Raw genomic sequence first — 27,559 nt, 5'->3', positions numbered from 1 at the left:
ACCACTCTGGATTCGGCGACGCATCCTTTTGCCTCGCGAGGCGCTGAAAATCTTAGTGTCACCTCGGTCATTGGCATTTAGTTCAGTGATCTAACCCACCTTCGAATGACTGTTCAGGAATCGGGCCCCAAGCAACCCAGCCATTTGGTATATGTGCTACAGACTGTCCCAAGGATCTGGCTCACTCGGGCATGAAAATACACACCCAGGAATGGAACGCACTGCCGCCTTGGTGTCTTCAGAGGCCCAAAGTGATTTTAAGCTTGAAACAGTATACGAAAAGTTGTACTCCAGATTTCGTTTTTACAACTTTGTTTTTGTCTATTTTAAGTATGTACTGTAGTTTCATCGTTATTTATAAAGATGGATCCCAGCAGGGGAATGCTCTCAGTTGTTCTGTGGTTTTTCCTGATAGGGTTTTTAAAGTACGTCTTCCAGAACAACTTACAAATTATGATGTGGAGTTATGTCATTCTGATGGCACTGGAGAGGGTTTACAAACATCACCGTATGAGTTTTCTTGTCTGTTCCAACTCTCTTAGTACGCTGCAGGCACTTCACCAGATGTATACAGTAGACCTGCTGATTCAGCTCACCCATGACTCCTTACAACGGCTCCAAAGCCGTGGCAAGGAGTTAATGTTTTGCTGGGTCCCTGGCCACATTGGGATACAGGGTAACGACATGACTGACAAAGCTGGCAAGGGAGCATGTTGGAATGGTGGTGTCCAACAATGTCCTATCCTGTTGTATGCCGTTATCTCATTTTCTGACAGATGCATTGTGCGTCAGTGGGAGACTGAATGGTTGCAGGTGATAGACAACAAACTGTGGATGCTCAAATAGACCACAAAGGCTTGGCATACTTCATTTTAGCCTCGCCGCTGGAAGGAGGTTTTGCTTACCAGACTGCACATTGGGCATAGCCCTTTCACACATAGCTTCCTCCTCCAGCGGGAGGATCCACCATTCTGTGAAGTTTGTGACGTGCCACTATCAGTTCAGCATATTGTGGCTACGTGTGTCCTGTATACTGATATTAGGGCAGCCCTTGGTCTCGCTGGAGATGTGTCCACCATCCTCACAGATACCGATGCCAGTGTTAAGAGTAGTGAAATTTTGTGAACGGTCAGGCCTCATCCCTAAACTGGTGGGGAAGAGTGGCAGACTTTAATACGTTATAAACTGCTCTGCATGTGGGGACAGCCTTCGTCCCCACCCGTGAGATTTGCATGTTGACTTTTTGTCAGGGTGCTGATGGCCATGATGTCGAGTGCCCCCTCAACCCAAATCATCTAGTGGTGTGATAACCACATTCCCTTGCTAGCATTGAAATTCTCTTTAACTCTAACTGTTGGGATTGGATCAGTGATTGACTCAGTACCTTTGAGCTATCATGAAATCTCTTCACATTTATTACATCCAAAACACGTTGCAATGAACAGCTCCTTTTAACTGGATACATGGTTTACACAAAACATGCTAGCAGTCACAGTTAGCGAACTTAAATAGTGGCTTAGTGAACTGTTCCATAACACATTCAGCATTCTGTGTTTCTACAGAAGAGATCTCCATAAACCACAGTTCAAAAAAAGATTGTCGAATATTAATAGCTCTTGGGGGGCAAGTAACACAAATATTTAAAGCAGAGGTGTTAACAGTGTGAACAGCAAGTGCAGATTTGTTGACACAGTTCATATAGGCGTAACTTTATGAAGATTAACTAGAAACTGGTTACAGCACAAATTAATTGTACATTTACTTAAACTTATGGACAGCCTTTTTTGGGTTGATAAACATTTATTTTTATCTGTTATTACTTTTATGTTGTAATTTCACACACTGACACGTTCCATGACCTTGGAGATTTACTCCTCAGTTTGGTCCTACGGAACTTGACATGTAAATAAAAATAAAATTTCTTGTTGCAGTGACTGTAAGATAAGAGGGCAAGTCAAATGAAAACCTTAAATTTGTAATGACAAGTCTAAATTTCGCGCCGTTATCCTGTAAGTTTGTAAGCATGCTACAAACAGTGTGCAGAATAGCCTGTACGTGGCAGCATAGTGCAGATGCACACATACCATCGCAGTATCAGTATAAAAATGGTCGTCCCACTTGTGACTTGCACCAGGGAAGAACAGTGTTCTGTTAGTCAGTTTTTACGTAGTGAAGGTGTGAAACCTATGGAAATTCATCGACAAATGGAGGTTCAGTACAGTGATGCATGTTTGTCACAGCAGCAAGTTTACATATGGAGTAGGAAGTTCGCAAATGGTGTGACTTTCAGTAGATGCTCCTCGTCCAGGTCAGGCACAACGGGTTGTGACTCCACAGAACATTGCAGCAGTTGAAGCCATAGTGAAGGAAAACTGCTAAGTGACACTTAATGACATTGCAACATGCTTACAGATTAGTTATGGTTCAGCACACCACATTGTGCATAATGTGCTCCAGTTTCACAAAGCGTCTGCAAGATGGGTGCCACAGCAGCTGACTCCTGAAATGAGAGAATGATGTGTTGATGCTTCTGAAGAACTTCTTCGGCACTTTGAACGAGAAGGCGATGGCTTCCTTGCAAGAATCGTTACTGGGGACGAAACCTGGGTTCACTTCCACCAACCAGAAACGAAGAGAGCGAGCAAGGAATGGTGCCATTCCTCATCACCAAAACCAAAGAAGTTTCGAACAGAACCATCAGCAGGGAAGGTTATGATGACTCTCTTATGGGATGAAAAAGGCATCATCATTTTGGAGCATTACATGCCTAGAGGGACCATTGTCACCAGTGCATCATACACAGATCTCCTAAAAAATCATCTGCAGCCTGCAATCAAATCAAAGCGACGTGGATTGCTGTCAGGAGGTGTCCTTTTGCAACATGACAATGCAAGGCCCCACATTGTCCCTACAACAGTTGCAACAACCACATACTTGCATTTTGTCTTCCTCATCCACCATACTCACCAGACCTTGCCCCCAAGTGATTTCCATATGTGTGGACCACTCAAAAATGCAATGGGAGGAAAGAAGTTCTGTCCTGATGAAGAGGTACACCACGCGGTGCATGAGTGGTTGTGCGGACTACCAAAAGAATTTTTTTCTAAAGGAATTTATGCACTATGTAAGTGCCGGAGGACTGCATTGAGTGTTGGGACGAGTATGTTGGAAAAGTGATACAGCATTGTACCACTTCTGCACAATAAATAATATTAAAAAAAAATATTTAAGGTTTTCATTTGACTCTCCCTCATATTATACGGTTGATGCTAGACAAGGCCAGACTTTCATGTAGACAAATAGATCTTAATTGTTTATCAGATGTTAATACTAGATGTACTCCAGCAGGGATTTCCCCTCCCCCCCCCCCCCCCCATGTTTGGCTAATTTGTGTGTTGAATAATTAGCAAACTGAACTGTCGTAAAGTGGGTATTTTTGTAATCGGCAGTATTAGGACTTCAGAACTAAATAACAGAAACCTAGAAATAAGCCTTGGTTAGACTGGGCAACATTCTAGATATAGTAATTACTAATAACTTCTAAAATATTTTTTTTTTTCAGATAAAACAAAATGCTTACTGAAAAGGGGAACCAAAGGGCTTTCAGAGGTGGTGTGGCAATACATTCAGAGTTGTTAATCTCTGTGTTTCCATGTGGTTTCTTTGAATCTCTGTTCATGCAATTTATCTCCAAGAGGGATTATTATAGTATTGTCATCAGTAACTGAGAAAATTTCATGAATAATCATACTTCATGAAACTCACGTTAAACAAGAAAGTATGTTGTAAAGGCCTCAATCGGAAAACAAGACAAAATGAAGGAAAAAATATTATTATTAGGAATGGAATAAAGAATACACTGAGGTGACAAAAGGCATGGAATAATTGTATGCACGTATACAGATGGCAGTGGTATTGCATACCCAAGTTATAAAAGGGCAGTACATTAGCGCAGCTTTCATTTGTACTCTGGTTATTCATGTGACATGGTTTCTGATGTGATTATGGTTGCATGATGTGAATTAATAGACTTCGAACATGGAATAGTAATTGTAGCTACTCACAAGGGACATTCCAATCCTGAAATCGTTAGAGAATTTGATATTTTGCAATCCACAGTGTCAAGCATTATGTCTCGTCACAGACAATGCAGTGCCCCCAGGGGTTCCCCATCTCTTTTGTGAATATGCACATGGTGAGCATGGGACCCTGAGCTAGTGCAACTGTTCCCTTTTCGAACTGCATACTTTCCTTTCCCACATCCCTCCCCGTCCCCGATCCTCTAGAGATTGCCCTGTTTTCAAAGATGAAAGAATTATTCAGGAAATCAGAGTGAAGGTAAAGGTGTATACATTTGCTGCTCATAAGTTATTATCCAATAGAAAGCCCAGTGGCTAAATTTGGCACCGTCCCTGCATCTCCTCGACCTACTAAGAAGATAACCACACAGACTTGCAATCTCACCTTTAGCGCCGCGGTAGTCGCATCGGCCACCCAAAAGATTGCCCATTCAACCTCCCCCCCCCACCCCACCCCCCCCCTACCCCCCCCCACCCCACCCCACCCCATCATCTGCTCACTCTAAGGCTCACGCCTGAAAAATCATGGGCCCCGGAATTGGATGCCCGGACTTCCAAAAAAGAGCCTACTCGAAGTTGTAGGGTTTTTTTTTTTTTTTTTTTTTTTTTTTTTTTTTTTTTTTTTTTTAATGTACCCCAAACATCCCAACCATCAATTCATCCCTCCTCTCAATGTACTGCTTCCAAGAAGGCTCAAAAGAAACATAGTTCCTCTCCTCCTCCGCCACAGCGTGTCTCATCTACTGCGCCGCTCAGCGGTAGAAGCTCTTGACCACCTTCAGTGTCACCGAGACGCATTGCTGGTGGCCGATCAACCAGCCAATTGCTGGCGGCAGGAGCTGCCCCTGAGCAACCCTTTGGCAGAATGCCATTCCATACCATATGCCATCAGGTGTCAGCGGTCATTGGGTTGACGGCAACTGTGGTGAGATTTTTTTCCCTTTTCTATCTGCCCTATGTCAGTTATCCAATGGAATATGCATGGAATTCACTCCAATCGGGATGAATCCTACTCCCGGTTGTCTTGTCTTCAGGAAACAAAGCTACATCCCTATGATCGCTTTGTCTTCCCTCATTTCCAATCAGTTCGATTTGATCTCCCCCTCTGTTGATGGACCTCTGGCCACTTATGATTCTTCTCCATGATACTGTCCATTATCACCCAATCCCCTTAAACAGTTCCTTCCAAGCTGTCGCTGTACATCTTTCCCTTTCTGGATACACCTTCTCTCTTTGTACTGTATACAATCCATCGCCCACACTAATTGCAACAGCTGATCTCCTCAATCTCCTTGGTCTGCTCCTGTGCCCCCTATTTGCTGGTTGGGGACTTCAGTGCCCACCACCTGCTTTGGGGATCTCCACGTCCTTGTCCGTGAGGCTCCCTATTGATTGACCTTTTCTACCAAGTGGCTATTGTGTGCCTCAATGCTGGGAACCTACATTTTTGTCTTTCTCCATGTCAACCTTCTCTCATTTCGATCTTTCAGTCGGTACTGTTCTAGCTCAGCACTTTGAATGGTTCGCTCTTGCTGATACGCACTTGAGTGACTATTTCCTGTGTCCTTCGATTACAGCCACAACTGCCATCTATGCGCACAAGTCGCTAGAAAGTTTTCCCAAGCCAATGGGACACTTTTCTCCTCTGTAGGGATATTTGATGACCGTCAATTTCCTAGCATCGACAATCAGGTCACTCGTGTTACGAAAGTTATTCTTACAGCCGCAGAACGTTCAATACTTCATGCCTCCCCTTTCCCCTGGTGCCCTCCAGTTCCTTGGTGGAACGAGACATGCTGTAACACAATATGCAAGTGGAGACATGCTCTTTGCGTTTTCTGCCACCACCCTACATAGGTCAGCTGTATCCGGCATAAGCAATTACGTGCGCGATGTCGTCGCACCTTCTGCGATTGCAAGAAGGCAAGCTGGGACTTCTTTGCCAGCTCCTTTAACACCTTCACTCCCTCACCTGTAGTTCAGAGTCGAATTGGACGGCTATCCGGCATGTCTAGTTTCTCCCTGATATCTGGGCTCACCATCATGCATGATACCTTAAAGGACCCAGTCACCATTTATAACTCATTGGGTCAACATTTTGCTGAGGTTTCGAACTCTTCAAATTACCCGCCAGACTTTCTCACGAAGAAATGTGCAGCAGAAGTGCAATGTCCTGCTTCCTCCCTTCAAAATTGCGAAAGCTATAATACTGTTTTCTCTGTGCAGGAACTCCAGCATGCACTCTCTTCCTCTCGCTTTTCCACCTCAGGACCAGGTGGCATCAACATCCAAATGTTGCTAAATTTATCAAAATGTAGTCTACGTTACCTCCTCCGCCTTTATAATCGAATTTGTACCGACAGTACCTTTCCCAGAAGATGGCGGGAAGCCATAGTAATTCCTGTTCTCGTTTAGGCTGGTAGCTGAAGTCCCAAAACCTTTCAACACCTGCCCAATGCAGTTTCCGAAAGCATCATTCTGGCAGTTTGACCATCTTGTTGCTCTCTCCACTTGTATCATGGACAATTTTCTCAGGAAACGCCAAACGGTAGCAATATTTTTTGATCTGGAGAGAGATCATATGATACCTGTTGCAGGACAGGCATCCTTCGCACATTGTTGTCTTGGGTCTTTAGAGGTCAGCTACCTGTTTTTCTTCATGAATTTATGACATAGCGCACATTTAAGGTGCGTGTGAACACTACTCTCTGCCGTACTTTCTCCCAAGAAGATGGGCTGCCCCAGGGCTCTGTGCTGGTGCTGAGTGTTGTACTGTTTGCCATCGCCGTAAATCCAGTTGTGGATTGTCTCCTTCCTGATGTCTCGGGCTCTCTCTTTGTCGGTGATTTTACAGTCTATGATGGCTCTCAACGGACCAGCCTTCTTGGACGACGTATTCAAGGATGTCTCGATCGCCTCCACTCATGGAGCTTCAAAGCTGGCTTCCGCTTTTCTCCCAGTAAGATCCTCTGTGTAAATTTTTGGCATCGTACAGTTTTCTCCACTGTCCCTACACCTAGGCTCTGTCGACCTTCCCTTCAGATGTCACAAAACTTTTTTTTACAGAAAACTGTGCTGCTCTTCCCACGTTTAATATCTTTCGGCTCGCGATCCCTCAACACCCTCAGTGTTCTGAGTGGTACCTCCTGGGGAGCAGTCAGTGGTCCTCCTCCGCCAATATCACACCTTAGTGTGCTTGAAATTGGACTATGGAAGCGTAGTTTACTCCTCTGCACGGCCGTCTATTCTTCAGCGTCTCGACTCAGTCCACCACCGTGGATTGCGTTTAGTGTCTGGAACTTCTGACACCAGCCCTATGGAGAGCCTTTATGCTAAGACTGCTGAATCTCCACTGTCCAATCGGAGAGCTGTCCTGAGTCGTTATGCTAGTCATGTCTTCCATGCCTACCCATCCGACCCATGCCCTTCCTCCTCCCGGAATGTGCTTCTGTCAACTGCCACATTCTCTATCCTCCCACTTTCCTAAAATTCCTTTACAAATGGGGCTACGGCGCCACCTTAGTTTAATCTGTGGACCTACATTCTCCGTGACGTTTGTCAGCTTCCCAAGGATAGTACCCCACCACCCCCAACTCCCCTATAGTTTATCGTCAGGCATTTGCTGCTCTGTGCGCACAAATGGAGGATGCCACATTTATTTTCACTGATGTCTCAAAGACCACATTTGTTGTGCCTATAGTGTTGGCAACACACTTAATAGATTTTGGCTTCTCGACCAGTGTTTGGTTTTTACTGCAGAGCTTTACACTGTTCTACAGGCTGTCCAATACATGTCGCCATAAGCGGCTGCAATATATTATATGCTCGGATTCGCTCAGCTCTCTTCTCAACCTTCAAGCTCTTTATCCCGGCCACCCTCTGGTCCACCAGATTCAGGACAGCCTCTACTTGCTCCTCTTGTGGGGCGTCTCTGTGGCATTCCTCTGGACCCCAGGGCACGTTGGTATTTGTGGAAATGACTGCTGATTTAACATTTGGTTTTTTGCCCTTCCCTAAGCCACAGAATCGGCGCTTCTGACAGTAGCAGTTTTGCGCCCTAAAACCATTACAAAAAAAAAGACAATGCAGTTGTCAGTGACCTTCACTGTAAAGACAGAGAGCAGTTGCATTTGCATTGAGTTGTCAGTGTTAACAGACAAGCAATGCTGCATAAAATAACCACAAAAATCAAAGTGAGACGTACAACAAACGTGTCCGTTAGGACAGTGCAGCAAAATTTGGTTTTAAGGACTATGGCAGCCGATGGACACAAATGCCTTTGCTAACACCTGACATCTGTATCGCCTCTCCTGGGCGTATGACCATATCAGTTGGACCTGGAATATTAGCCTGGTGAGAAGAGTCCTGATTTCAATTGGTAAGAGCTGATGGTAGGATTAGAGTGTGGCGCAGATTCTACGAAGCGATGAGCTCAAGTTGTCAGCTCAGCAGTGTGCAAACTGGCGATGACTCCATAAAGGTGAGGACAGTGTTTACATTGATTGGTTTGGGTGCTCTGGTCCAACTGAGCCAGTCATTGACTTGAAACGGTTATGTCCGGCTGCTTGGAGACCATTTGCAGCCATTCATGGGCTTCGTTTCCGGATTTTTATGGATGACATGGTGCCAAGGAGCATTACGTGATGCATTTTTCATGAGTGGTATTGCCACAACTCTGGTTGTTTTCTTCAGATTGCACCAATTTACAAAAAAAGTTACATTGATGTTAAAATACTGTAGTCTTAATATTGTTTTATACCAGTGAAGATTTATTACCCATTTTTGATGTGTCTCTTGCACCGTAAATAAATGATTAGCATGTGTATATTAAGAGACAAATTGCAACTTACAAACAAAACAAAAAGTCACTGCTACTGTGAGGAAGCAATCATTTAATTTGACAAATCGTGGCAGAGTACAGTACGTTTGAGCCAAGTGTGCCGTAAGCTCTGGGCACATTCCTATGGACACTGTGCAGCATGACTGTAGACCATTTTTGGTAAGGAACAGGGGTGTTATCTTTAACTTCGTGGATTACAAGAATTGTACGAACCTCAACATGTAGAGCCACAGCAGTTGTTAGCAGGCAATCCTTGAGACAGTGCTCCTAGCCAGATGTTGGGTGGGGTTTTAACTGTCACTGTCATCAGCATTGCTAGATAAAATATAATTAGGATTGTGAAGTGTGCAATGATGATATGATTGTGTAAGAATCTGATTTACTGCTCCTTGTCTCACCTTGCATCCAAATTACCCTATTACAATTGATACTTCAGACTGGAGAATTTGGTAAAAAAAAAAAAAAGGCGATAAATTGTATTTTTAAAATGTCTGTTGCAATTTCAGTGAATGGGAATGTGGGTTCTGAGCATATCATTCTTCATTTTAATGAGTTGGTGAAGTGCCCAGGTTATATGTTTGAGAATAGGCTTTCATGGCTACTGTTCTTGAAGAAACCTCAAAGTAATACCTGTTAACACCTTTAAAAATATTAAGTGTTTGTAGAAAAGTCTGTGACGCAGACTGGTCATGTACTGAACTCTCTAAAGAATTTGTCTGATCCCGTCTGTATTACATGTATCTTAGCAAATATGGTGGTGGATTTGAAAATGTATTAACTAATACCAAATGACTATCACTGTAACTGGAAGAATGCTATTATATCAACAAAGCCTAAATGTAAATTTATCAGAATAGTATTGGTTGGATGTCAGTGGCCAGTTACTCGAGTATATAGATGCCACTCTATTCATTAACCAGGGTGGACAGCATGCCAACAGCCATCTTATATTTGTAAGATGCCGCGAAGCCACAAACCCTGATATTTTACAGTCTCGTCAAACTGGCACTAGAGGATAGCTCTGCTCTTTTGCTCTTGTACTTACACACTGTAAGTATTTGAGAGTTATCATTATAATTAGGAATGGCCTGAGGAGTAGTATTGGTTAGCCAGAAATAAACAGATCTGAACTGCGATGAATCATCAGATATAATTGAGAGGTGCATTGACCTCTTTTGATCAGCAGTTCCCACTATCGTGGGAATGATAATTAGTTGTGTGTAGCACCTGTTGTTTCGGATGACAACACAAAGACAGCAGTATTGGGTGGATGTCTTCCCTTACATGCCTCTAATGATACTTTTGTTAATCATGACCCTGCGGGTCCGGGGATTAGAATAGGCCCGCGGTATTCCTGCCTGTCGTAAGAGGCGACTAAAAGGAGTCCATCCCCCTCACGGGGGTAGTTCGCGCTTGCGTCCGGAGACGGACGGTTCCACGACCTATCATCGTGGTCCTTTTGGTTTTTTCACTTCTCGTTTCTTCCTTCCTTTTGTTGGTTCCTTTCTTTGCTCTTCTCCACCTCACTGTCTTCCTTACTCTTTCCCTTGCCTTCTCCTTGCCTTCTCATTGCCTTTTTCTCCTTGCCTTCTCATTGCCTTTTTCTCCTTGCCTTCTCATTGCCTTCTTCTCCTTACCTTCTTCTCCTTGCCTTTTCATTGCCTTCTTCCCCTTGCTTTCTCATTGCCTTCTTCTCCTTGCCTTCTCTGGTCTCCGCCTCGGCGTTTGAGACAGTCTGTCCTCTTTCTCCCTCTCTCTCTTCTTTTTCCTCTTCTTCCTTCCTCCCTGTGCGTGCCTGAAGGCCGACCCACGCGTTCGCACGCGTAGCCGGTGACGGGGTAACGCGTAAGTCCCCGCCCTGGGTAGACATGTAAGGCACGCGCGTACCCCCTGGTAAAGGCCAGGCCCGTGGAGGGGTGATTGCCTGAGCTGATACCTTCTGACCATGCCGATTGGTCCCTCCGTCTGTTTCTCGGGAGGTGTGACCTGAGGTGTAAACATTCACCTAAGGCGGGAGTGCCCTCTGAGAGGGTCCCCACAAGGAAGGAGCGCGCCATCGGAGACGCTGGCAATCATGGGGGATTCCTCCGCAATGGATTCTACTCCATCTCTTTAGACTTCGACCCAAAAACGGAAACGTGACCAGCCAACAGTGACAAAAGTACTACCGCCTGCCCCACAGTTCCTCGTAGTTTCTCGAACTGAGGACGGAAAGGATTTTTCCTCTGTCAACCCTTTCGTTATTCAGAAGGGCGTAGATGCCATAGCCGGATCTGTCAAATCCTGTACCAGGTTGCGTAACGGCACCTTATTACTAGAAACTGAGAATGCCTTTCAGGCACAAAAACTGCTTCGGGCCACCCTCCTGTACACGTTCCCTGTCCGGGTGGAGGCCCACCGAACTTTGAATTCGTCTCGTGGTGTGGTCTATACTGGCTCCCTCGACGGATTGACTGACGAGGAGCTTCAATCATTCCTCGCTGAGCAGGGCGTGACGGCTGTCCATAGGGTCATGAAAAAGGTCAACAATGACCTTGTGCCGACCCGGACAATTTTCTTGACCTTCGATAGTGTTAAGCTGCCATCGCGCATCAAGGCGGGCTACGAGGTTATTTCTGTTCGCCCCTATATCCCGACACCTACGCGCTGCTACCAGTGTCAGCGTTTCAATCACACTCGACAGTCTTGTTCCAATGCGGCTAAATGTGTCACCTGTGGCAGGGATGCCCATGAGGGTGACTGTCCACCTCCGTCTCCTCGTTGTGTGAACTGTCAGGGTGACCATGCCGCATCCTCCCGCGACTGTCCTGTCTATAAGGAAGAACGCTGTATCCAGGAAATTCGGGTCAAAGAGAAAGTGTCCACCTCGGCTGCTCGCAAGCTATTGGCTAGTAGGAAGCCCACGCTGCTCCCAGCGGGGAAATACAGTACTGTCCTCGCCTCTCCTCGGACTACCCGGGAGGTAGCAACCCAGACATGCGATCTGACCTTCAGCACCACGGTCGTCCGTTCGGCCAGTGCTAAGATCGCGCGGTCGACGTCTCCTCTTCCTCCCATCACCCCACAGACACGAGCACCTTCTTCAGCTTCTGCTAAGACGAAGACACTGAAGTCAGATGCACGGGCCTTCAAGAAGGAACCATCCCGTGCAGACTTCCTCCGTACCTCGACCTCACAGCCTTCGACCGGTACTTCCACTACACGTCCTTCCAAAAAGGCGCATAGGAAGCACAGTTCTCCTTCCCCGCCACGGCGCATTTCTTCTCTTGCGCCACCCAGCGGCTGCCGCCCCAGGCCGTCATCCGTTTCGCCTGGCCGCACCGCTGGTCGCCGTACATCTGGCCGTTCACTGGCGGAGGAAGCTCTCCCTCCCGGCCATCCTCCCGAGATGGCCGATGACCCTATAGACCCAATGGACGATGACTGTCCGCCTACTGATAGCGGCGGCAGTGCTCGCTCGAAGCCAGGCACTAAGCGGCCTTCGAGGTGACCACTTCTCTCATCTTTCTTTTCTTACGATGGCACTTATTCACTGGAATATTCGCAGCATTCGCTCCAACCGAGAGGACTTGAAGTTGCTTCTCCGCTTGCACCGTCCGCTTGTCGTAGCCCTCCAGGAAACGAAGCTACGCCCATGCGATCAAATTGCCTTGGCACACTACACCTCTGTGCGTTTTGACCTACCCCCTGTGGTAGGTATCCCAGCTCATGGAGGGGTTATGTTGCTGGTCCGGGATGATATTTACTACGATCCCATCACGTTGCACACCGGCCTGCAGGCAGTTGCCATCCGCATTACTCTCCCCACTTTTACGTTTTCCTTTTGTACCGTTTACACTCCATCGTCATCTGCCGTTACCAGGGCAGACGTGATGCAACTTATTGCTCAGCTACCTGCACCATTTTTGTTAACTGCAGACTTCAATGCCCACCATCCCCTTTGGGGCTCTCCAGCATCCTGCCCAAGGGGCTCCTTGTTAGCAGACCTTTTCAACCAGCTCGATCTTGTCTGCCTCAATACTGGCGCCCCTACTTTTCTTTCGGACACATCTCACACCTACTCCCATTTAGACCTCTCTATATGTACTCCCCAACTTGCACGCCGGTTTGAGTGGTATGCACTTTCTGATACATATTCGAGCGACCACTTCCCGTGTGTTATCCATCTCCTGCAGCATACCCCCTCTCCGTGCTTCTCTAATTGGACCATCTCCAAGGCAGACTGGGGGCTCTTCTCTTCCAGGGCGACCTTTCAGGATCAAACCTTTACAAGCTGCGATCGTCAGGTCGCACACCTCACAGAAGTCATTCTCGCTGCTGCTGAATATTCCATCCCTCACCCTCCTTCTTCTCCACGTCGCGTACCGGTCCCCTGGTGGACCGCAGCATGTAAAGACGCTTTACGTGCTCGTCGACGTGCTTTACGCACTTTTAAACGCCACCCTACAGTGGCGAATTGTATCAATTATAAACGATTACGTGCTCAGTGTCGTCGTATTATCAAAGAAAGCAAGAAAGCCAGCTGGGCTGCTTTCACAAGCACCTTCAACAGTTTTACTCCTCCTTCTGTTGTCTGGGGTAGCCTGCGCCGGCTATCTGGCACTAAGGTCCACTCACCAGTTTCTGGCTTGAAGGTCGTGAATGACGTCCTTGTGGCCCCTGAGGCTGTCTCCAATGCCTTCGGCCGCTTTTTCGCAGAGGTTTCGAGCTCCGCTCATTACCACCCTGCCTTCCTCCCCCGCAAACAGGCAGAGGAGGCTAGGCCACTTAACTTCCGCTCCTCGAATTGTGAAAGTTATAATGCCCCATTCACCATGCGGGAACTCGAAAACGCACTTGGCCGATCACGGTCCTCTGCTCCAGGGCCAGATTCTATTCATATTCAGATGCTGAAGAACCTTTCTCCTGCGGGTAAAGGTTTTCTTCTTCGTACATACAATCGCATCTGGATTGAGGGACATGTTCCCGCATGCTGGCGCGAGTCTATTGTTGTCCCGATTCCTAAGCCGGGGAAGGACAAGCACTTGCCTTCCAGTTATCGACCTATCTCGCTTACCAGCTGTGTCTGTAAAGTGATGGAGCGAATGGTTAACTCTCGATTGGTTTGGCTGCTCGAGTCTAGACGCCTACTTACCAATGTACAATGTGGATTTCGTAGGCGCCGCTCTGCTGTTGACCATCTGGTTACCTTGTCGACCTTCATTATGAATAACTTCTTGCGGAAGCGCCCGACCGCGGCTGTGTTCTTTGATTTGGAGAAGGCTTACGACACCTGTTGGAAGGCGGGCATCCTCCGCACCATGCATACATGGGGCCTTCGCGGTCGCCTCCCTCTTTTTATTCGTTCCTTTTTAATGGATCGACAGTTCAGGGTACGTGTGGGTTCTGTCCTGTCCGACACCTTTCGCCAGGAGAATGGGGTGCCACAGGGCTCAGTTTTGAGCGTCGCTCTCTTCGCCATCGCGATCAATCCAATAATGGATTGCCTCCCAGCTGATGTATCAGGCTCCCTTTTCGTGGACGATTTTACCATCTATTGCAGCGCGCAGTGTACACGTGTCCTGGAGCGCTGTCTTCAGCGTTCTCTTGACCGTCTTTACTCCTGGAGTGTCGCCAATGGCTTCCGTTTTTCTGCCGAGAAGACGGTCTGTATTAACTTCTGGCGCTACAAAGAGTTTCTCCCACCGTCCTTAAGACTCGGTCCCGTTGCTCTCCCAATCGTGGAGACAACCAAATTTTTAGGCCTTACATTTGACAGGAAACTTAGCTGGTCTCCACATGTGTCATATTTGGCCGCCCGTTGTACCCGTTCTTTAAATGTCCTCCGTGTTCTCAGTGGTCTGTCGTGGGGAGCGGATCGAACCGTCCTACTTCGTCTATATCGGTCGATCGTCCGCTCCAAGCTGGATTATGGGAGCTTCGTATACTCCTCTGCACGGCCATCCATCTTACGCCGCCTCAACTCCATACAACATTGGGGTTTACGACTTGCGATCGGAGCATTTTATACCAGTCCCGTAGAGAGTCTTCATGCTGACGCTGGCGAATTGCCACTCACCTACCGGCGCGATATACTGCTTTGTCGGTATGCCTGTCGGCTACTGTCAATGCCCGACCATCCGTCTTATCGTTCCTTTTTTGACGACACTCTTGACCGTCAATACGGGTTGTATGTCTCTGCCCTGCTACCCCCTGGCGTTCGCTTTCGTCGCCTCCTTCAACACCTTACTTTTTCCCTCCCTGCAACCTTTCGAGTGGGCGAGAGCCGCACGCCACCTTGGCTCCAGGCTCAGGTCCGCGTTCACCTTGACCTCAGCTCACTCCCAAAAGAGGTCACTCCCGGTTCGGTCTACCACTCCCGTTTTTTGGAACTTCGTTCGAAGTTCATCGACATGACTTTCATTTATACAGATGGCTCTAAGACCAATGACGGGGTCGGGTGTTCCTTTATTGTCGAGGCACAAAGTTTCAAATACCGGCTCCACGGCCATTGGTCGGTCTTCACAGCTGAGCTCTTTGCCCTCTACCAGGCTGTTCTTTACATCTGCCGCCACCGACATTCTGCTTATGTCATCTGCTCAGATTCCCTGAGCGCCATCCAGAGCCTCAGTGATCCGTACCCGGTTCACCCTTTCGTACACCGGATCCAACGCTCTCTTCAGCAGCTGGTGGACGTCGGTTCTCCAGTTAGCTTTATGTGGGTTCCGGGCCATGTCGGTATCCCTGGGAACGAAGCTGCAGATGCCGCGGCCAAGGCTGCGGTCCTCCAGCCTCGGACAGCTTCTTGTTGTGTCCCTTCGTCCGATTTTAGCAGGGTCATTTGTCAGCGCGTTGTGTCGCTGTGGCATGCCGATTGGGCTGCACTTACCGACAACAAGCTTCGGGCCTTAAAACCTCTTCCCGTGGCTTGGACGTCCTCCTCACGCCCTTCTCGGCGGGAGGAGGTCGTTTTAGCCCGGTTAAGAATTGGACACTGCCGGTTCAGCCATCGCCATCTGCTGACGGCTGCGCCGGCGGCGTTCTGCCCATGTGGGCACTTGCTGACGGTTAGACACATTTTAATGTCCTGTCCAGATCTTAACACACTGCGCCTCGATCTTAACCTGCCAAATACTTTCGATGCCATTTTAGCGGATGACCCACGAGCAGCTGCTCGTGTTCTTCGTTTTATCAATTTGACACACCTCGCTAAGGACATTTGATGATGCTGTTTTTTAATCCTATGCCTGTCCGTCTGTCTTTTATCGTGTTTTCCCTTTTAGTTGTTGTGGTCAACTTGTGCCTCGCGGTGCATTCTTAGAGTAGTCAGGGCGCTAATGACCATTGAAGTTGTGCGCCCTAAAACCACAAAAAAAAAAAAAAAAAAAAAAAAAGAAAGAAAAACAAAAAAAAAAAAATTTTGTTAATCATGTTAAATATAATCCTGATCGTGAATCAATAATCCTCGTCACAAATAGAGTACTCACTGCAAAGAGAAACTTCGCGCATATTTGCCATTTCTAGAACACCAGAAATCTATCTCGTGCCCTTTGTAATTTAAAATAGGTGACACATAAAAACAATAAGTAATTGGTCTTGCACTGCCAACAATTAAAATTTGCGCTGACACACAGGCCTTTCCACAATGATTTAAAATGAACTCTAGCTTATCTATGTATAATAACACTGAACAAATGATCAGGCTTCAGCACTTCAAACATATGACCAGTTGGCCATCTTTGTGACTAAACTTTGAAGACACATCAGAAATTATCACAAGGGCAAAGCCATGTGCTGGAATCATTTACCCATCTTGGTGTGATGACATACTGACTTGAGTATGCTGTCCTATCATTGTTATAAAGATTATCACAGTCAGAAATTTCATTTAAGATACTTGCACACTCACATGCAAAGTTGCACGCTGCTCGTACACAATACTTGAGTGTAATAATTGCAGAATAACGTGTCTCTATTGAGATGCTGTCTTGACACACACAGTGTCCGAAAAGTATTGTACTCCAACAGTGCTGTTTTAACTCTGAAAGGAACATTTTAAATTTATTTTTGTTACCAAAACAAATAATCTGATGCATTACAAATGTTTTCACTATACGTTTGAAAAGAACCAGAGCTCAAAGTGCTAATAGAAAGCAGAGAATCTCAAATTATAGGTTTGGAAATCTGGCTGAAACTGGAGATAAGTCCAGCTGTTATTTTTACAAAAAACCTAACCATGTTCAGAAAGGATATATGAAATACAGTTGGTAGTGGAGTGTTTATTGCTGTCAGTAGTAGTTTACCTTGTAGTGAAATCGAAGTAGATAGTTCCTGTCGGTCAGTATGGGTATAAGCTATACTTGAAAACTGGAATAAATTAATAATTGGCTCCTTTCACTGACCACCTCGCCGACTTTACAGTCGCTGAGCAGTTCAAAGAAAACTCATTTCAAATAGGTAGCTCACTCATACAGTTGTAGTTGGTGGCAACTTCAATTTACTCTCGATATGTTGAAGAAAATACGTGTGTAAAGAGAGAGGTAAGCAAAAAGTCTTCCAAAATTGTCCTGAATGCATTATAAGAAAATTATTTTGAACAGTTAGCTCAGGAGGTCACTTGAAGTGTAAATAATTGCGAAAATGTACTTAACCTCTTAGCAACAAATAATCCTGAGCAAATAGGGAGCATCATGACAAATACACATTGTTGCAGCAAGACTGAATACCGTAATATCCAAACCCACCAAACATTAATGAAAATACATTTAACAAAACAGATAAAAATTTGCCTGAGGTCTTCCAGTCTCAGTATGTAAGTGTAGACCGGAAGTGGTTTAATTTCAAAGAAATAGTATTGACAGCTATTGAGGCATATACCAAGTAAATTAAAAAGGAATGGTACTGATTGACCATGATACACTAAACAGATCAGAACACTATTGCAGAGGCAACAAATAAAGCATGCCAAATTTAAAAGAAAGCAAAATCCTCAAGATTGGTGAAGTTTTACAGAATCTTGAAATGTAGCACAAACTTCAATGCGAGATACTTTCAATACTTTCCACAATGAAACTTTCTAGAAATCTGGCAAAAAATCAAAAGGATTCTGGTCGTATGTAAAGTACACCAACAGAAAGACACAGTATCTGCATAGTGCAGTAACAGTGGTGATGTTACTAATGACAGTGTCACTAAGACAGTAAGAAAATATGGTTTTCCGAAATTCCTTCACCAAAGACAACAAACTAAGTATTCCAGAAGTCAAACCAAAAACAACTGCCACTATGAGTAAGTTAGAAGTAGATATCTTTGGTGTAGCAAAGCAGCTTAAATCACTTAATAAAGGCAAGACCTCTGGTCATAGTTGTATACCACTCAGGTTCCTCTGAGTACGCTGATAGAACAGCTCCTTATTTAGCAATCATATGCAATCACTGATTGGAATATCCATACCTACAGCATAGCAAGTTGTTCACATCACAGCCATACCCAAGAAAGGAAAATACTAGTAATCCACAGAATTACAGGCCCATATCTATTGTTGATTTGCAATAGGATTTTGGAATATATACTGTCCTTCAACATCTCTAAGAGAGATTTATTGATAAACAGCCAACATGTATTCAGAAAATATTATTGTGGTGCACAACTAGCCCTTTATTGTCACAAAGTAATGAGTGCTATTGACTGGAGATGTCAATTCGATTCCATACTTTCAGATTTCCCGAAGGCTTTTGACACTGTACCTCACACGTGACTTCTGGTCAAAATGCATGGAGTATTGTCCCAGTTATGTGGCTGGGTTCATGATTTCTTGTCAGAAAGCTCACAGTTCTTAGTAACTAATGGAAAGTCATAGAGTAACACAGAAGTAACATCTAGTGTTCCCTGAGGAAGTGTTACAGGCTCTCTGGTGTTCTAGATCTACATAAACAATATAGGAGACAATCTGAGTAGCACTCTTAGATTTGCAGATGGTGCTATTATTTACCATCTTATAGTCGTCTGATGATAAAGTTGCAAGATGATTAAAACAAGATATCTGTATGGTGCAAAAAAAGTGGCAGTTGACTCAAAATAATGAAAAACATGAAGTTGTCCACATGAGTACCCAAATGAATTGGCTAAATTTCCGTTACACAATAAATCACAAAAATCTAAAAGCTGTAATTAAATTAAATACTTAGGGGTTAAATTGCAAATAACATAAGTTGGTATGACCACATAAATAATGTTGTGGGTGAAGCAAACAAATGTCTGCGATTTATAGCAGAACACTAAGAAAATGCAACAGGTCTACTAAAGAGACTGCGTATACTACGCTTTTAATTTCTCTTCTGGAGTCTTGCTGTGTGGTTTGGGATTCGCATCAGGTAGGATCGACAGAGCACATCAAAAAAGTTCAAACAAGGGCAGCTCATTTTGTACTATCGCAAAATAGGGGAAAGAGCGCCTCGGATATGATGCGTGAATTGGTACTGCAGTCATTAGAGCAAAGGCATTTTTCATTGCAATAAGATCTTACGAAATTTCAATCATCAACTTTCTCCTCGGAGTGCGAAAATATTTTGACCTCCACCTACGTGGGGAGGAATGATCATCATAACAAATCAAGATAAATTGGAGCTCGCACAGAAAGATTAAAGTGTTCATTTTTCCCATTTACTGTTAGAGGGGAACAGAGAAATAAGCTTAAAGGTGGTTCGATGAACTATGTGCCAGGCCTTAAGTGTAAATTGCACAGTAATCATTAATATGGAGTTGCCTGTTTTGGCATTGCAAACCTTTTGCTGTGATGACTGTAGAATTACATGCACATCTTATTGTAGTATGGTGTCATTTTGCAATTTATTGTAAAAACTTTTTCTGTATAGTAGCAGAATTTCTGATATAATACACCTATTATTTTAGTACTATTGTGGAATACACTGTTTCTAGTTGTAACTGTCTTCAAAATTGTAAAAGTGTGCCCTGTTTCTGCATATGGGAAAGATAATTGTCAATAATGTTCTGAGTATTTCCAGTTTCCATCTGAGAGTTCCATTATGTTGAGACAACTTGAAGTTTCAGAAAAAAGAAAATAGTGAATTTCTTTTTACCTCTCCTCTTTCAGAACATCATCCACGTTTTTTGTGTTAAATCTCAAAAGTACTAGATTTTTGCATTTAGTTGTCCAATCTGCTTGTGGTAGTCAGTATTTTGAGTTTGCTTTACCTTGCTTGCACATTTTACATCAGTCATATCTGTTGCAGATGATACCCCCATGGAATTTGGAGGTTGTGTAAGCACATCAAACAAATACTGTGAAGAAGTTGTTACTATTAAAACTGACTCTTTCCTCTTGTGGACAATGGGTTTGCAAAAAGATGATGTCAGTTGACACCGTCACTGGGCTTTTTGCACTCTTTAAACTGAAATGATAAAGGTAAAGGTTTTCTTTTCAAATGACATAGTATATTTTGTACTTGGGAAGTGCAGTAGTTGTAAGCCATATAGTTTGTGGCTCTTCTATAATTTGGGAATGTTAATATAAGGATGTTTATGCTTGAGATGTTGAATTATAAAATAAACAAAAATGTTATTGATTTGTTACGTTTGAGACTTCATTGCATTTTCTTTCCCTTCTCTGATTACCATGTCTTGTATAGAGTAGGCACTGGAGTATGATTTCATCATGATAACTAGCAGCCTGTAGAAACTGGTGTTTAGTGTAGCATATCATCTGCAGTTCGTTTCTCATTATAAAGTCAGTGGTGTTATGGGAGACTATACTATCATTTTAATGAGAAACAGTTTGTGTGTTCCATAGTAGAGCTTGTTTGAGGAGATGGTGTCTTTTGTAAGTAAGAACTGCAAAACTTGATGTTAATTGCTATATTGTAAAAAAAAAAAAAAAAAAAATAATATTGGAAAATTTAACACCTATAGTGTAAAAACTCAAATATAAACAAAGAAAATTTCTTCTCTGCTGACCAGTACTTACCTCCAGAAAGGAAAATGTTGTAGTAGTGATATATTTATAACAGTAACAATGATATACAGGTATGTGTAGATGGATACGTGTGTGTGTGTGCGCGCGAGTGTATACCCGTCCTTTTTTCCCCCTAAGGTAAGTCTTTCCGCTCCCGGGATTGGAATGACTCCTTACCATCTCCCTTAAAACCCACTTCCTTTCGTCTTTCCCTCTCCTTCCCTCTTTCCTGATGAGGCAACAGTTTGTTGCGAAAGCTTGAATTTTGTGTGTATGCCAGCACTTTCATTTGGTAAGTCACATCATCTTTGTTTTTAGATATATTTTTCCTACGTGGAATGTTTCCCTCTATTATAATCATAATTTATTAGGTTTTATTTACTTATTTTTCGACTTTCCTTTGAAACAAAATTACTTCTTACCAAACAGTAGCAGATACAACCATACACTTAAAATGTGGTAGATGTAGCTATCATAACCAAAGAAATGAAAAGCTAGGAAGAGACTATTTGGCACTAATTGGATGGACACCTGCAATGAAGTATGTATAGAACAGTACAAGAGAATAATTAACAATGAAGTGCTAACAACAACGAGAACTAGAAAACCGGAGACGTTGTAAATGCAGAAGAGATAGTTGATATATCAGTGCCAATACTAGAACAGACTGTAAGTAGGAGGATACACTGAAAATAGAAAGATAAAATGTGCTGGGAGTGAAACTTGGCTGATAAAAAATACTGGCAAGGAGAGAATAGAATATTTTAAAATGGGGTGCTGCAGAAAGAATGCGGACAATTAGGTAGGTTAGTCATATATTACTGATAAAGAGGTACTGAACTGAATAATTTTGGAGAAAAGAGCTTTGTGTGCAACTTGAATAAAAGAGAGGAGTTGGTAGCGGACATCTTGAGATACCCAGGAATCGTCAGTGTGGCAACGGACAGTACTGAGAGAGAGAGAGAGAGAGAGAGAGAGAGAGAGAGAGAGAGATATATTATGTAGGGAGGCAGAGGCTAGTATACTATAACCAGGTTCAAATGCATTTTGGATGCAGTACTTACACAGGTATGAAACTTCACTCAGTGGAAGAGAGGTCAAAGTAAGTGAACACAAGTATCATCTTATCCGCAAATACTCAACTTTTTCTGAGAAAACGATGGCTAGAGTTTTTGGGGTACTTTATGTGGCTTTTAGCACTGAAGAGGTGGTTTTTCATAACAATTTTGGCCTAAAGAGAATTAGGTAATGATAGCCAAAGTTGAGTCACAGACTTTGATATACTCTGTTACTTGGGCAGGATTGCTACTCACTTGGACTACTAAGGTTCACAGCTGTTCCAGTGTTATAAACAGCCCCATCTTGACAAGACAGCTAGGAGAGTTATCATGGGACTTGGGACAGTGTGAATCTGCTGTCAAGGCACCTTTAGCTGGGGTGACAGCGTCATCTGCAAACAACCTAAGGTGTCTGCTCAGGTTGGCTCCCAAATTGTTTTTATAGATAAGGAATAGCAAAGGGCCTACATCATTACCTTGGGAATGCCAGAACTTACTTCTGTTTTACTCGATGACTATCCGTCAATTACTACGAACTGTGACCTCTCTGACAGGAAATCACAAATCCAGTCACATAACTGAGATGATATTCGATAAGCACGCAATTTCACTACAAGCTACTTGTGTGGTACAGTGTCAAAAGCCTTCTGGAAATCCAGAAGTACAGGAGCGATCTGAAATCCTTTTTCAGTAGCACTCGACACTTCATGTGAATAGAGCTAATTGTGTTTCACAGGAATGATGTTTTCTAAACCCATGTTGAGTGTGTATGAATAGACAGTTTTCTTCGAGGTAATTCATAATGTTTGAACACAATATATGTTCCAAAATCCTGCTGCATATCAGTGTTAACGATATGAGCCTGTAAATTAGTGTATTACTCCTATTACCTTTCTTGAATATTGGTGTGACTTTCCAGTCTCAACACTGCATCACAGTGTGCGTTAAGCTTCACAAAAGAAGTACTGCAGCACGAAATAAACGTATAGATCGTGCATTTTTTCTTTTGTCTGCCACTTCAGCCAGCCTGTGATACATATTGAATAACTCACAGACACATACACCCATAATTCAACATGAAACACACAACGTTCACAACCCAGACAACTTTCCTGGTGTTGTTGCTTACAACGTGTAATTTATATAAGTTATATTAACTTACTTAACATTGTTCTCTCAATTTTGTGGCCAGCAAGTAAAATACTCTATGCCAGTAGAGTCATCTGGCCATAGGTACTTAACGTTGTCTGTGTATGAAACCAGCCAGGTCAATAGTATTATGCTATTAACATGGCAGGTACTATTAATAGTAATCTCAGACTTTGTACAGATGATGCAGTTATCTGTATTGGAATACTGTCTGAAAGAAGCTGCACAAATACTCGGTCAGATCTTGAAGATTTCAAAACTGTGTAAAGACTGGAAACTCTAAATGCTCAGAAATGTAAAATTGTGTACTTCACAAAATGGAAAACATAGTATCCTGGGTCTACAATATCAATGAGTCACATCTGAAATCAACTCGTGCAAGTGCCTGGGTATAGCAATTTGTGTAGATATGCAATCAGTCTATAAAGAAGATTGCTTCCAAAACACTCATGGGACCCATCCTACAAATTGCTCAACTGTTTGGAACCAGTATAAAATATGACTATTAGGGAATAGTAAACATATACGAAGGGCAACAAAAATGATAACAGTTCAGTTTTGCCCATGGTCTAGCTTCATGGAAATGAAGTATCTGAAACGGCAAGACACTTGAACATAAGCACCAAATATCCTGAGACAGACTACTTAAGAAGTTTAAAGAACTAGCATTAGGTGAGGAATATACTAATAGTTACTACATATAGCTCTCACAGAGCTGCAAATGTAAGATTAGACTTGATTACAACTCGCACAGAGGCATTTAAGCAATCATTTTTCCTGCATTCCATACACAAATGGATTGCGAAGAAGCCCTCATAAGTTGTATAATGTGAAGTATCTTGTGCCATGCACTTCACAGTGGTTTGGTGATTTGATTAGGAACTAAAAATGTATGAAATTTGCTGTTTGAGCAACAAAATTGCTTATGGCCAAATTGGAGAAGATACAATCTGCAGACTGGTAATAGCAAGAAACATCTGGAGGAGAATAATAACAATATGGAAAGGACAAATTGCAACTCACCACATAGAATAGGGGTTGAGTCACAGGCAGGAAAAAGAAAAAGAATGCTAGAAATATTTCAACTTTTGGACAAAGCTACACTGAACAAGTAAAAAAACTCTCATATGGATGGACACTGTTGCCTTAAAGCAAGTCGACACCACCTATGTGGTGAGTAGCGTCTACCCTTTCTGTGTTGTTATTCCATCCTGGACTTCCCAAAGTTTCTTACTTGTATAAGCAAAGAAAAATATTTTAACACTGGATATAAATCAGAGGGGTTACTGATTATTTATTTGGAATGTAGCCTTGTTTGGAAGTGAAATGTTTATATGGAAGAAAGATTCAGACAAGAATAAAATAAGTGTTGCACAAAAATATGGTAAAACCAAAAGCACAACATGTTACCATGCCTGATACAGAGCAGCAAACCCACTGGCATTCAAAGCAGCTTCCAGTCATCTTGGAATGGATAAATAAATAATGTTGTTGTTGTGGTCTTCAGTCCAGAGACTGCTTTGATGCAGATCTCCATGCTACTCTATCCTGTGCAAGCTTCATCTCCCAGTACCTACTGCAACCTACATCCTAATGAATCTGCTTAGTGTATTCATCACTTGGTCTCCCTCTACGATTTTTACCCTCCACACTGCCCTCCAATACTAAATTGGTGATCCCTTGATGCCTCAGAATATGTCCTACCAACCGATCCCTTCTTCTAGTCAAGTTGTGCCACCACAAATTTCTCTTCTCCCCAATTCTGTTCAGTACCTCCTCATTAGTTATGTGATCTACCCATATAATCTTCAGCATTCTTCTGTAGCACCACATTTTGAAAGCTTCTGTTCTATTCTTGTCTAAACTATTTATCGTCCATGTTTCACTTTCATACATGGCTACACTCCATACAAATACTTTCAGAAACGACTTCCTGACACTTAAATCTATATTCGATGTTAACAAATTTCTCTTCTTCAGAAACACTTTCCTTGCCATTGCCAGTCTACATTTTATATCTTCTCTACTTGACCATCATCAGTTATTTTGCTCCTCAAATAGCAAAACTCATTTACTACTAAAAGTGTCTCATTTCCTGATCTAATTCCCTCACAATCATCTGATTTAATTAGACTACATTCCATTATCCTTGTTTTGCTTTTGTTGATGTTCATCTTATATCCTCCTTTTAAGACACTGTCCATTTCGTTCAACTGCTCTTCCAGGTCCTATGCCGTCAGACCTCAAAGCTTTTATTTCTTCTTCATGGTTTTAATTCCTACTCCGAGTTTTGCTCAATATACAGATTGAATAACATCGGGGATAGGATACAACCCTGTCTCACTCCTTTCCCGACCACTGCTTCCCTTTCATGCTGCCTCGACTCTTATAACTGCCATTTGCTTTCTGTACAAATTGTATATAGCCTTTCGCTCCCTGTATTTTACCCCTGCCACCTTCAGAATTTGAAAGATAGTATTCTAGTCAACATTTTCAAAAGCTTTCTCTAAGGCTACAAATGCTAGAAACGTAGGTTTGCCATTCCTTAATCTTTCTTCTAAGATAAGTCATAGGGTCAGTATTGCCTCACGTGTTCCAACATTTCTACGGAATCCAAACTGATCTTCCCTGAGTTCGGCTTCTACTCGTTTTCCATTTGTCTGTAAAAAAACTCGTGTTAGTATTTTGAAGCAGTGACTTATTAAACTGATAGTTCGGTAATTTTCACATCTGTCAGCACCTGCTTTCTTTGGGATTGGAATTATTATATTCGTCTTGAAGTCTGAGGGTATTTCGCCAGTCTCCTACATCTTGCTCACCAGATGGCAGAGTTTTGTCATGGCTGGCTCTCCCAAGGGTATCAGTAGTTCTAATGGAATGTTGTGTACTCCCGGGGCCTTGTTTCGACTTAGGTCTTTCAGTGCTCTGTCAAACTCTTCACGCAGTATCATCTCTCCCATATCATCATCTTCTTGCTCCTCTACAATTTCCATAATATTGTCCTCAAGAACATTGCCCTTGTATAGATCCTCTATATACTCCTTCCGCCTATCTGCTTTCCCTTCTTTGCTTAGAACCAGGTTTTCATCTGAGCTCTTGATATTCATGTAAGTGGTTCTTTTTTCTCCGAAGGTGATACGTGCTTCTACATCCTTACATTTGTCCTCTAGCCAACCCTGATTAGCCATTTTGCACTACTTGTCGATCTCATTTTTGAGACGTTTGTATTCTTTTTTGCCTGCTTCTTTTACTGCATTTTTGTATTTTCTCCTTTCATCAGTGAAATTCAATATCTCTTCTGTTACCCAAGGATTTCTATTAGCCCTCGTCTTTTTACCTACTTGATCCTCTGCTTTCTCAAAGCTACCCATTCTTCTTCTACTGTATTTCTTCCCCCATTCTTGTCAATCGTTCCCTAATGCTCTCCCTGAAACTCTCTACAGTCTATGGTTCTTTCAGTTTATCCAGGTCCCATCTCCTTAAATTCTCACCTTTTTGCAGTTTCTTCAGGGGGGAAATAATGTATAATAAATAAATAATGTCTGGTTTTCTTACGAAATAGTGGCAAGTCCAGGTAATAAAGACAAAGGTGAATAGCGATCACACACATTTCTCTTCAAAGTAGACCACATCGGCTCAATAATATTGAGTTCAGGTGACTGTGGTGGTCAGTGGAGATGTAACAGTTCATCTTCAAATCGATAAAACCAGTTCTGGACAATGCAAGCTGTGAGAAAAGGGGCTCTTACCATCTTGGAACAAAGCATCATCATTGGGAACAAACACTGTACCATAGGATGTACCTTATCATGCAATCTGGTCACATAATTCTTGCCACTAACGAGAGTGTTCAGAGTAATCATGGAACCCATGGAATACCACAATATGGCTGCCCAAATCATCACCAAAGCCCCATCACGCTTCACTCTTGGGACGTAAACTCAGTCAGTAGTTGTAAACATATGAAACAACTCATCTGACCAAATGACTTTCTTCTATTGTTCCGTAGTCCAGGTTTCATAGCACTGGCACCAACTATTCATATTACAGGCATTTTCATCACTAATGAGTACTTCTGGAATCTCAGTTCACCCTGCAATTCCCTGTTCATGGAGCTCTGTTGTAGTGATTGTAGAATTTCTCTGTAAATTCTATAACCACGCAGCCTTCTACCGTCTTGAACACAAGATATTGTAGATACAAGTGTGCGATGGTAAAATCCTACCTACTGCGCCTCTCGTGTGCGTGTGCGTGTCTTTCCGCCGTCCACCTAACCTTCGTAACCTCTTTGTTCATCCTTATGAAATCCCCAAACCACATTCCCTACCCTCTGGCTCATAGGCTCCTACCCTTGTAACTGCCCCCGGTGTAAAACCTGTCCCATGCACCTCCCACCACCACCTACTCCTGTCCTGTAACCCGGAAGGTGTACATGATCAAAGGCAGGGCCACGTGTGAAAGCACCCACGTGATTTACCAACTG

At 43.4% G+C, this 27,559-nt stretch overlaps 1 protein-coding gene across 1 annotated transcript in view; it reads left to right on the top strand.

Annotated features, from left to right (window-relative positions):
• The window catches only part of LOC126455450 (thiamin pyrophosphokinase 1), a 49,637-nt gene extending 29,147 nt beyond the window's left edge, over positions 1 to 20,490 (top strand). Inside the window, exon 4 of the mRNA XM_050091201.1 lies at positions 20,151 to 20,490. Within this exon, the coding sequence (XP_049947158.1) occupies positions 20,151 to 20,278 (128 nt within the window). The 3' untranslated portion in view covers positions 20,279 to 20,490. The remainder of the gene's footprint in view (positions 1 to 20,150) is intronic.
• Positions 20,491 to 27,559: the final 7,069 nt, after the last annotated feature.

Source organism: Schistocerca serialis, chromosome 2 (genome assembly GCF_023864345.2).
Source record: "Schistocerca serialis cubense isolate TAMUIC-IGC-003099 chromosome 2, iqSchSeri2.2, whole genome shotgun sequence".
Lineage (NCBI taxonomy): Eukaryota > Metazoa > Arthropoda > Insecta > Orthoptera > Acrididae > Schistocerca > Schistocerca serialis.
Note: the sequence above shows the minus strand (reverse complement) of the source record. Positions and strands in the feature narration are given on the sequence as shown.